At 34.7% G+C, this 12470-nt stretch overlaps 1 protein-coding gene across 1 annotated transcript; it reads right to left on the bottom strand.

Annotated features, from left to right (window-relative positions):
• Positions 1–2733: 2733 nt before the first annotated feature.
• On the bottom strand, positions 2734–4497 carry LOC135074965 (putative nuclease HARBI1). The gene is made up of 5 exons (XM_063969329.1): positions 3982–4497; positions 3630–3911; positions 3088–3475; positions 2874–3007; positions 2734–2784 (listed from the first exon to the last, which is right to left on the bottom strand). The coding sequence occupies exons 1-4, from the start codon at positions 4234–4236 to the stop codon at positions 2877–2879; spliced, it is 1056 nt and encodes a 351-aa protein (XP_063825399.1). The 5' UTR covers positions 4237–4497; the 3' UTR covers positions 2734–2784; positions 2874–2876.
• Between the last annotated feature and the right edge of the window lie 7973 nt (positions 4498–12470).

The raw sequence follows: 12470 nt of genomic DNA, 5'->3' as shown, positions 1-12470 counted from the left end.
AAGAAAATATTAAACTCTGTTTTAGCTATCAAAGGTTTATAAACGATTATGAATAACGTTTTTTATCAGAGGTTTATAAGAGTGTTTTAAGCCTATCAAACGTTTTAGCTAATGTAGGTTTTAAACCTATATTAGCATTTTATTATGAATAAGACCGTACGTGTAGACCAACATCGTAACACCTAATTACTTCTACTATGTAATTTGTGCCCTAGAAAGTAATAATTCGTAAGTTAGAACTTTCGAGGGCACAATACTTGCCTCGAGTCCGCGGCCTACGCTCTTCCAGGTTTCATTCTTATAAGGAACTAGCTGTGCCCGCGACTTCGTCCGCGTGGAATAATGACTTTGGGTAGGCACTTTTAATAATTTAGTCTAATTATTTTACAAAGGCCTATGTTCAGCAGTGGACGTCCTATGGCTGAAATGATGATGATGATGATGATGATGATGATTTTACAAATAGCTTTTGCCCGCGACTTCGTCCGTGTAGAAGTCGAAAAAGTTCTCATAGGAATTTTAAATGGTTTTTAACGTTATTATCTAACGGTCTTATTCATAATAAAATGCTAATATAGGTTTAAAACCTACATTAGCTAAAACGTTTGATAGGCTTAAAACACTCTTATAAACCTCTGATAAAAAACGTTATTCATAATCGTTTATAAACCTTTGATAGCTAAAACAGAGTTTAATATTTTCTTTCCACAGACTATACAAAAAGAATGAACGAAAACAGCTTTTTTGGTGATTTAACTTGATGGACCATGTAAAATCATAGACAAATCGCAGAAAAAAAAAAACAAAAAATTGGCAGCTGTGACGTTTTACTTACTGACATTGACATTTGGCACGAAAATTTAATAAAGTTTTCGGTTTTTTTCGATCAACTCCCAAGTTTTATCAAACTTTTATAAAACTTGGGATTGTATGTTCTGGATTCTGTACCTCTTACCCTGTACTCTGCAATAAGCTCTTACGACGACCCGGCTAGTTACATCGGATACTAATTATGTCCATGACGAAGGAGAACAGACCGCCTAAAAGGCAACGATCAGAAAACTGGTTGGAGGAAGATAAGGTAGTACTTATTTTTAGCCTGATAAAGTGCCTACTAATTTTTGTAGCATGGTTTTATTTATGTTTGACGCCTAGTGTTTGCTTTTCAGTATTTGCTGAAAGAGTTGGTGAAAGAAAGAGTAAATGCAATCGAAAATAAAAATACAGACACTAACACGAATAAACGGAAGGTTGCGGCTTGGGCTGATTTACAAACAACGTTGGTACATCTTTTGATTTCTGCCTTCAATATAAAATTTTGCCTTTACCTGTAATTCAAAATCCTGTCATTTCTTTTTCAGGTTTAATTCAATGTGCGCTGGTATGAACCGCTCCATTACCCAGTTAAAATCGCAATGGAGCCTCATAAAAATCAGTGCGAAGAAAGACAAGACCATTGCTAGGCAGGCTCAAATTAAAACTGGCGGTGGTCCACCATTATCAGTGCCTGACGATAGGGCTGATGATATAGCATCTTGGTTGCCCAATGAATTTGTAGTCGATGTTAACAGATTTGACTCGGACTCAAATAAAAGTGAATTAATTAACATTCAAGAGGAGGAATCAACTCAAAATACGCAAGATCAGGAATTGATAAATAATGAAGAAATCCAATATGAATTGGTGGTACTTGATGAAGAAATAGAAGATACACATGCTTGTACTACTAGAGGCATATTGGAAGATAAAGAAAATAAAAAAGTAGAGGCAAAAGAAAATAAAGCAAAACCTAATTTTAAAGCACCAGCAATCAAAAAAAAAAGGAAACTGTTAAACAAAGAAGGCTTAATTGATTTAAGCAAAGTTAGGATTTCCGAAATTGCAGAAACAGAATCAAAATGCCGGATTGAACTGCATGAAGTTCAAATGGAAAACGAACGGAAGAAAGGGAGAAACTTGGATCTTGAGCATCAATTATTACAGGAAAAACTTAAATATTACACTCACATTAATAAAGAATAATAAGTCTTTTGATGTTAAAGTTTTTCAAGTACTAACAGATTCTAAATAATAAGTTAGTTCCTCCCTTACTTCTGTTTGTTTTTAATTTGTATTTTATGCAGTTCCAATCCGCATTTTGATTGTGTTTCTGCAATATATTTAGACGGCTATGAATATGTTTACTAGTCATAACTTAATAAGAGTTTGAGATTACTATTAACTAGCTGTTGCCCACGACTCCGCCTGCGTAGACTACTATTTCTGTAACCTACAGGATCTGTGCATTTTTCCAGGATAAAAAGAAGCCTATATGTTATTCGAGACTATATAATCTATCTGTTTTAGCAATTAATTTGTTTATAAGAATTGAACTGTGATTTTTAGTAAGTAAGTTTAATAATTGTACTTAAATTAGTGATATAAAGTAAATACACATATGCCTAGTCACAAACATTCGCCTTTATAATAATAGTGTAAATTATGGTTATTTTGTTTTAAATGTAGAAGGTTGATAACCTCCGAATAGAAACGTTTATACTTAAGCAATTTCTTTGTTTTAAAGAATTGAACTGTGATTTTTAATAAGTAAGTTTGTTGAAACTAATTGTACTTAAATTAGTGATATAAAGTAATTTGTTTTGAATTTTTGCAGAATAATTGCTTTTTTAAAGAGAACTACAGGTTTTGTTTTTGTGATAGTAACAAATTGGACTGAAAATTGAAATACAGGTATTTTTCAATCAAATATTCTTTTTATTTTCATTAAGATGCCAGGAACAGTATCTGAAAAATTAAAATACAACATTTTCATGAACTCAAATGACATTACATAAAAGTAAATCGTTGGAATTTATCAAAATGTATTTTAGTACCATTCAAAAATGTTGATTTATAAAATTTTGTAGTATCAACTGCGACCTACGCCTCAACAATGAAGGTCGGTTGTCGTGAACACTGTTCTCCGTCGAAAGTTGCGGAGTTACAGGGACCTGCTCCATATGTTGTTCTGAAAAATATTATGAATTTGTTAACATTTTGTCATAAAGATTTGTATTCCTTATGTACAGTCAAATTGATAACATTTACCTAACAATGTGTCATTCATATCAATGGCTATATTATGTAATACAGCCAATGCTATGATCACAGCTTTTCCATTTTGGAGGCTTACTGGTAAGCCATGGAGTAGGCATTGGAACCGCTGCTTCCACACCCCAAAACACCTTTCAACAGTGTTCCTAGTTGAGATGTGAGCATTATTGTATGCTTCTTCTTCTGGACGACTAGGCCTTAAAATAGGTGTAAATAGATATGGCAGAAGAGGGTAGCCCGAATCGCCAATAAGGCGTCCTCTAAACTGCCTATCCTCAAATCGTTGTTTTATATTGCTCTCCATAAAAATTCGACTGTCATGTGTACTGCCTCGCCATCTAGCCACTATATCCATTATTTTGAGGTCAGCATCACAGACAACCTAAAATAAAAAAAACAGTATCCTGTAGGTAATCCATCCAATAATATAGTGTTGAATGTTGCTAAAATTTAGATCATACAAAGTAAAAATTATAGACATTATTAAAACAAATCTTTCTCTGTTGTAAACTGTATAAAATCAAAATATATTTTACCTGAACATTCAGGGAATAATAGCCTTTTCTATTAATATAGTACTGGGCCATGTCACCTCCGGTTTTTTTAATTTTAATGTGGGTGCAATCTATGGCTCCTATCACCCCAGGAAAATTTTTAATTGCTCTAAATTTGGCACTAATTCTTTCCTGCTCTCCTATAGTGATAGGCATTTTGATGAAGGAATTTGCCTTATTCGCGATTGCATGCGCGACTCTGGCGCATATCCGGCTCACTGTCGGCTGACTTAGGCCATGGAGGTCACCAGCATCATCTTGTACCTGAAAATGTATGAAAATAATTATAGCAGCCACGACAAAGGGATAAAATAAAACACTTTTTTGTGCTTACCTCACGACGTCCCCAACATCTTATGGCCACTAAAACTTGCAGTTCAGGACACGTGCCACCACCTCTAGCGCTCTGAACCAGATCATCTTCCACCAAATCTATGATGGTGCGCACTGTGTCCTTATTGAACCTATATTTTATTTTAAAATTTAGGTCCCGCAAATCGAATGGGTTGCTTCGTTGGCGGTAGAGCTTTCTACGTCGCGCTGGGTCGGCATTATTGGCTAAATGCACAATTGCATTTATAGCATTCATTTTCACAAGCAAGGATCACAGCAAGGATATTTTGAATAAATAAACCAACGAAGTGACATTCATATGAAATGACATTTATAAAAGTTAGGTTAAAATAGGTTTATTAGAGCTTTAAACAAGGCCCGAGCTCTCGATAACTTATCACACAGTTATAAGAGGATTTTAGCGCTAAATGACGATTATGAATAACAATTTTTATCAAACGTTTTATAAACCTCTAATAAGCATTTGATAAAATGTGAAAAATGATTATGAATAAGACCGGTAGTCATTACTATTTAAGGATCAGTCGGATCAATAAAAAACGATTTAAGGAAAACATTCAAATGTTACAAATACCAAAGGTACTTATTGGTTTCTTTAATTTAGGTACACCATTGAACTACTAAGTAAACATACCATTTTACAATTTTCACGAGACTGACACCGCTGACAGAAGCTAATAATAAATAATTCATGATGATTCAGATGTTACAATACGATTACATTTTATAAATAAACAACTTGAAAAAATCGAAACTGCCTAAGGCGGGACTCGAACCCACGACCTTCCGCTTGCCGGGCGACTGCTCTTCCAACTGAGCTTTTTTCTCTCGATTTTTTCAAGTTGTTTATTTAAAATTTAGTTTGAGAAGCGACTCTATTCGCTAAGAAATTTTAATAGGTATGAGTGCAATCAGCGTCAAATAGTTCGTGACACCTAAATTAGACAAGAAAGTTCAACACGTCTTTGTTTCAATTGGAATAAGGTTGCGTTGCCAACTTTGAAGTCACTGTTACAAACTATTTATTTTGACGCTCACTGTACTACTGCTTCGCATTGTCTGAGATATTTTTTCGTCAAATCAAATTATTCCTCAGCCATTTGAACGACAGAATGATTTCTGAATCAAATAACGTTTATACCTTCAGCGTATCAATAAGGTGTGTTGTTCTAATTTTCCTCTTGAACGTGTTCTCGTCATCAGCGAAGAATTTATTTTAGGAGAAATTTATTTCTTATTTACCGGCTGAGCTCACCGTGAGGGCTCGACGGCGACGGTGACTCGATTTAACTCATAATTCGATCGGGTGGCATTGGCGAGGAAGACGGAGGTGACGCTTACTCGCCGACCAGACTGGCTGCTGTAGTGTTTACACTACTGGAATAAATGTGCCAGAATCAAAGATTTATGGAATGAAATAGGGTGACTATTTGATTCAAGCGATCATAAGCTAAATGAGTAAAAGAAGATAAATAAAAAAAATACCCTTAGTTATAAAGGAAATATTAAAAACTTTAAATTGATACCATAGATACATTGTCATAGTCATTCAGTTCTTAAGATCGCTCAGAATAAAACACAAGGGGGCATTCCATACTTTTGCTCGTACGTATAGTAGACTAATTAGACAAGCTATCCTACTAATATTATAAATGCGAAAGTTTGGATGTCTGGATGTTTGTTACTCTTTCACGCAAAAACTACTGAACGGATTTTGATGAAACATTACAGTATTATTGTTTATAACCCAAAATAACATATAGGCTATAATTTATGACGATCTGTTACAAACGAAATTCACGCGGGTGAAGCCGCGGGCAAAATCTGTTCAGAATAAAATTGTGACTTACCAAGGCTGTGATTGCTATAAATCTAAAGGTAGAGCACGAGCGAGAGGAACTATGCCACAAACTATGCTTCTAAGTAATATGCTAATCATGGATAACACAGTCCTTGATGCTTTGATGCTTAATAATTAATATTTTGTGATTTAATGTCATATAAAAGAGACAAGGATAATTGTACACAACTTCGCATGGCAATAAAAAGTTTACAAACTTTATAAAAAACAATAAGTACTTAGTTCAATTAAGTATTTTTGGAGTGACTCGTAGTCATATCAGGGACATTTTTCAATATTTAAAATTGTTGCAGAATTGAAGGGTTAAGTTATATCAAATATTACTTACCGTATTTATTTGATTTCCCAAGTGGTTATAGCGAAACCTACTTTTTCTCTGCGCGATGGAGCCATTGGGGTTTTGTGCATGCATAATGTACATTTCATATCATTTCACTCTACTAAATTAAATCCGAAAATTATGCAACGGCACCTGTGAAGTTTGGGCCTATAATTTGAATAAACTCGAACTGCCAGACAGAGTTCCAACTCGTACTCAGTGCATGAAGGTATTAAGGTAAAAATAATAAGTGATTTTTGTATTTTAAAAGAATGATTGAACCACTTAGAAAGCTTCTAATAAATCAATACATGGCTGGGTTGCACCATCTTACTTTAGCTTTGACAAACGTCAAAAATCTGTCAAACTCGTCATAGTTACCGTTAAAGTTAGGTGGTGCAACTCAGCCTTAATGTCTAACAGACAAAAAATTTGGTAGGTATATCACAATAGGTACTGAATTCCCATCAGAAACGTGATAACCAAAACAAAGGAACGCAAATGCGGTGTAAACGCTATAAACAGTGTAAATTCTTTGTTTATTTATTGCGGGCGAGAAAAATAAGAGATTCGGATGAAACAGGCAACGATTTACAGACCGCACGCCGCGGGCCCACATTGATAAATATGACCAATAAAGGAAAACAAAATGTCCAAGGACGGCATTATTCTGGTTTCTCTGACTTACCTTCTCGTATTAAATTACTTGGAATTTTATTTTCTACGTAAATCATTGTTATGCAAAGCGTTTTGTTTGGTTGTATGATTGAGAAGCCACGAGAAGCATCAAAGAATCTTAACTTTTTGGTTTTTGGGCTACCGATTCGAAGATTACAGTTGCTAGTAGTACCTAACTCATGAGGTATGATACCTATCGCTCGCCCCACTCGTATCATGGTATCATGAGATGTCAGGAAAAAATATTATTTTTATTCTTTTACGCTAAAACTAATGAATAAATTTTATTTTAACGCCTCTTAAATCACTGCCAATGTGATGGACCCTTCTCTAAAAAGGTTCACAATTGACTTCATCATCTCTTCATTTATTTATTCCAATCCAAAACAATCTGCAATTAAACCCTTTGCACAGGTTACTTTATTAAAATTCCAAAACACCCGGACATCGTCCCGTAAACATAATGGTGGGTATTTTGACCCAATGACCCACTTGCCCCCCGGAATCCGCATGGAAATATATTGTCTTGCACGTGGTGTGCGTCAACTCTAATTCGGTGTTTTACTAGGTAGTACGAGACTTGTACACTTGCATAGCACTGAAGGTTTAAGTTAAATTCGGGAACTTTAGTTAATCAGAACGTAGCACGTTAATTAAATTAAAATATGAACGTTTATAAATGGTGTTTTTGTTTTTATTTAATAACGATGTCAGTTATTAATTACATAAAGCGAAATGTATAAAATAAAAAGATACATAAAGTAAAAAGACAACTGATAATATTGCATATTCCAAGTGGTATTGTCCATAGTTGAAGTCATAGCTTGCGCTTTGTAATAGGTAATGTTGTTTATGGGCCACCTATAATATGTTCATAGCGGTCGAACATATTCTGCAAACATATTTAGATTTCAGGAATCATACTAATAATTTATTATGCTTTTTAGTTAAAGTTCTACTGTTATACATATAAAATACAATAACTCAATACTTACTTATGTGCATAAAAATCATATACAGGGTGTCCCGTAATGTAACGTCAAGCCGGAACTGGGTGTTGAGGCAAGTTGTGCTGGTTATCAGAAAAATATAAAAAAAAATCTATGTGGCATATTTTAAAAATAATAGGCATTTAAAAAAAATCAAAAAATTCTACTCCAGGTGACGGTCCTTTTGCTCGTGTTGCCACAAATCTTCACTTTTTCCAAATGTTTTTTTTGTTAAGTAACCCTGAATAATGCTTCTCTAAATTGTTATCAAAATTACAAAACCAGCTGCTCCAGCTTGGATGAAAAAAATACATTATTCCCAAAAAAAATTTCAAAATAAAAATTTTGCCTAGTTTAAACTGACTGTACTGAAAAAAAAAGTACTACGCGAGTGTGGCAAGCGACGTCATAATTTGGCGCATTTAGTAAGGATTCCAAAATGGTATAACACTTGGTAAATTTTTGCTGTAATTGTCGACAATTTTTGTTTTTTTTGGAAATAGTCCCGTTTTTAACTTTATCTACCTTGGTTAAAAAATATTATTCTAATGTGCCCAAAATTCAAGTTTCTGTGACCGACTACCGTACAGTCAGTCACAGAAACTTTTGTCACCATGACAGTAATTAGTAGTTGACATACTGTGACAAAAGTCACCCGTGCGCGCGCGCCTTTACTACCTGCTCTGCCTGCACTTGTACTTGGTAACAGGGATAATAAGGATATGAAGTTTCGGTTATGGATACGGTTACGGATATTAGAATAATATTATACCGGTTTCGGTTACGGTCACGGATATGAAATCATTTCAGATTATCCGAAAGTCTCGGATAATTTCGGTTACGGAATTATTAGAATTTCAAAAATGTAGGTATAATACAAATAGCAAGATGCTGCGTGAGCGTGACCCACATAGCTACTTTATGTACCAACTAAGACGACACCTATGTATGATAAAGGTAAAACAGGCTGGCATATTAGATGGTGCCAGCGAATGCCAGACAAGTTGGTAACAAATATTAAGATTTAATGTACAATTCCAAGACGGGCCGCAGACCGCAAACTGCAAAACTATGAAATCGGCAGCGCGGCATTGCAGCTGCGGCGTGTATACTGCAGATTTCATAGAGTTTTGCAGTTTGGCCTTTATCCGAAACTATCCGTAACTTTTGAATCAGTTTCGGTTACGGTTAGGTATGTACATTTTTTTATTTCGGATATCCGATAGTTTCGGTTACGGTTACGGATATCCATAACTTCCCTGCTTGGTAAGATGGCCCTCTCCGTCCCGCTCATACCTTTTAAAATGGCTTCTCCACCTCACTTAAGCCCGAAACTTGAATTTTGGGCACATTAGAGTAATATTTTTAACCAAGGTAGATAAAGTTAAAAACGGGATTATTTCCAATAAACAAAAATTGTCGACAATTACAGCAAGATTTTACAAAGTGTTATACCATTTTGGAATCCTTACTAAATGCGCCAAATTATGACGTCACTTGCCACACTCGCGTAGTACATTTTTTTTTCAGTACAGTCAGTTTAAACTAGGCAAAATTTTTATTTTGATATTTTTTTTGGGAATAATGTATTTTTTTCATCCAAGTTGGAGCAGCTGGTTTTGTAATTTTGATAACAATTTAGAGAAGCATTATTCAGGGTTACATAACAAAAAAAAAATTTGGAAAAAGTGAAGATTTGTGGCAACACGAGTAAAAGGACCGTCACCTGGAGTAGAATTTTTTGATTTTTTTTAAATGCCTATTATTTTTAAAATATGCCACATAGATTTTTTTTTATATTTTTCTGATAACCAGCACAACTTGCCTCAACACCCAGTTCCGGCTTGACGTTACATTACGGGACACCCTGTATATGAGCTCTTTATAATGCACTAAAATAGAGACATCCCGTATGTGTGTAAAACGGCAGGTAAAAGCTTGAATAATATTAATAAGTCTGTCATACCAAAACTACTAAACTTGAGTATCGTTATAAAATATGACAGTGCTCGAATAATCACGTATATTTTGTGAAATAACAACACAGCAAAGCATTAGTTGTCAAGATACTTAGGAAAAACAAAGGATGGGGCGTGGTGGCGATCATTAGACATGTTAATAGCTTTGTCCTAGCGCATGACATAAATAGCATCTATAATATATAAATAGTAATATAAAGGTGAATACAGACTAGAGCATTTACTTGTAACAGAACAACGAGCCGCTCTATGACATTTCTAGTGTATCACCCTTTCATGAACCAAACGTCGAGCATGCTCACCGTTCTGTTACAATTAATAAATACCCTTATTAATAAAAGTTACATCCTAGTTGAACTCTAGTTTAAATTTTCATTTAGTATGGAAATGTCATTTTAATCCAGTGTTTATTCCGGGTGTAACTTTTTATTACTTAACAAGGGGGTAATTGTAGAAATCAACGAGCGTATTGACGTTTATGCGTTTGCACGAGCGCGGGCGATGAACATTTCAACAAAGAGTGAACGGAAGGTACAACGAAGTGTTATGGGTAAATGCATACTCGCTGCGAGCATTACGCCGAATAGAGCGCCGCGAATATTCTAGTCTATACTCACCTTAACAGTTTGTGTAAATTCACTAGTTACACGAATAACAGCTATAATGTGGGTTTGATCCCGGAAATACCGGGTGAGTAATAGAGTAATAAAATATACTCGATCCCTAAACTCTTCTAGAGGGTCGACATTATTTTAGGCCGCACTGCGCAATCGCTTTTTTGCGTCTTCTTCATACATTATTACGCATGGCTAATAGGTATGACTTATTACTTAGGGCCTTTTCTATGTAAGACAAAGTTATTTCAATGTCAGCAGCGTAACTCCGTAGCACATTTATCATAGTCCCTAGTAATAAGATCATCCACCCACAAGATGGACGGATGACCTTATAAAGGTTGCGGGAAGCTTTGGATGCAGGCCGCTCCCAAACGACCAATCTGGAAATCATTGGGGTAGACCTATGTTTAGTAGTGGACATCAAACTAAATTCTTCCCAATTCATAAATGAAATTTATAAGAGCCTAATTAAATGGACTTTGGTCGATTTGAATACGAAATTCACTAAGCCATATGGATGTAAATTGTCTGTTATAATCAATCAAAGTTGCTTTCTAGTTAGTTAGGGAGCTACGAAATTTTTGGAATGCTGAATCATGAAAGAAGTAACATTTTGTGCACTAAAAAAAAAGCTAAAACTCAGTAACACTAATGGCTGCATATCAGTTGCTAAAATCGCTGCAAGAAACTATCCTTCATCCGAAAGTTGTACTGCACTGCGGATCAGTACCGTCCTGTATCGTTAACGATACGTCGTCTTTTGTTTACCAGCAATATGTTCTCCCAAGATTATCCGTCTAACTTGCATCCTGCACCGTAAAGTTTGTCTATTCATTTATTTGGGATCCCACCTTAACTTAACTTTGGTTACACACAACTTTAACTCAACCCCGTTGATGTTGTAATTTTGATACGATTTTGAGTTCAGCAGAATTGAGGGTCCCCATATTGAGGGATCTCCATCTTTCATTTTGATGTGATAGGTAAATTCTTTAAGATTAGAAAGCCCACAGGTAATATTAGAAGTGAAGTACAGCTAAATTTCTATTGAAACTATTAAATAACATATTTGCAAATAGTATTTCTAGACAAGGACGTAGCATTCGTGACAGTTTTAATTCTAACATTTATTCGCTTCAGTTTCTTTATAGATAATTCAGTTCGTGAAGCGATTTCGAAATGGTGTTCAATTTGTCTGGAGGCCAAGGCTATTTGACATGAATAGAAATAATAAAGGTAATTTAGGTAATTCTATACAAGACTTTATGACTTGCGCAAAAACTTTCGCAAAGTAAGCTTCAGATAATCTGCTCGACAGCTAAATAAATGTTGGTTAATTAAATACTACATGAGCTGTATCGCGCATTTGTAATTTACCTGAAAGAACTCTTTAAGTTCTTACTTAATTAAAGACTCGCTTTGACAACTTTATCCTTGATTTCGTAATTACTTTCTCTTTATAGTCAGGTACCTTTGAAGGGATTTGTTAATAAGTACTCACTACAAAGTAATAAGATGTCTATGAAAGTGTTGAATTATATTTCAGTGTCGATGAATTATGATTGTAATTAAGATAAAAAATAAAAAACCACTGATTACTTATATTTTTTAATTTAATCAACCCTTTTGACATAAAAAAACACTGAAATAAAAATAGAGCGTTGCCGCGTCGGTTGGTAGGCTATTCAGTCTACCTAGTAGAGCAGGGAGTTTCGATATCTTTTATAACTAATTTATAACTTCAAACTGTGAACGATTTATGTTCTATCGTCCGAACATTACAAAACATTGGATTAGGTAACCAAAATTGAGAGTTACGAAACACTTTTTATTTGACAAAAATCCATAAGTAGGAGCACAATTTAATTTGAATTCAGAATCAATATTTAAACCGAACTTTCAAAGGTCAATATAACACCGTTAAAGTTTAAGCACCCCGAAATAACCTGCGCACCCATCCGTAAGCGAAATTACAATCTCTTCCACGTTTAGTCAGTTGTATTGTAAAGTTGCTATTCATGAATAA

Source organism: Ostrinia nubilalis, chromosome 9 (assembly GCF_963855985.1).
Source record: "Ostrinia nubilalis chromosome 9, ilOstNubi1.1, whole genome shotgun sequence".
In the NCBI taxonomy this organism is placed as follows: Eukaryota; Metazoa; Arthropoda; class Insecta; order Lepidoptera; family Crambidae; genus Ostrinia; species Ostrinia nubilalis.
This window is presented reverse-complemented; position numbering and strand designations above follow the sequence as displayed.

Excerpts from the sequence above, each read along its gene's own strand:
- LOC135074965 (XM_063969329.1), bottom strand. The coding sequence starts at position 4,236 with ATGAATGCTATAAATGCAATTGTGCATTTAGCCAATAATGCCGACCCA. Across the intron at positions 3,912-3,981 it reads GATGTTGGGGACGTCGTGAG|GTACAAGATGATGCTGGTGA; the intron begins GTAAGCACAAAA and ends ATACATTTTCAG. Across the intron at positions 3,008-3,087 it reads TATGAATGACACATTGTTAG|AACAACATATGGAGCAGGTC; the intron begins GTAAATGTTATC and ends AATATTTTTCAG.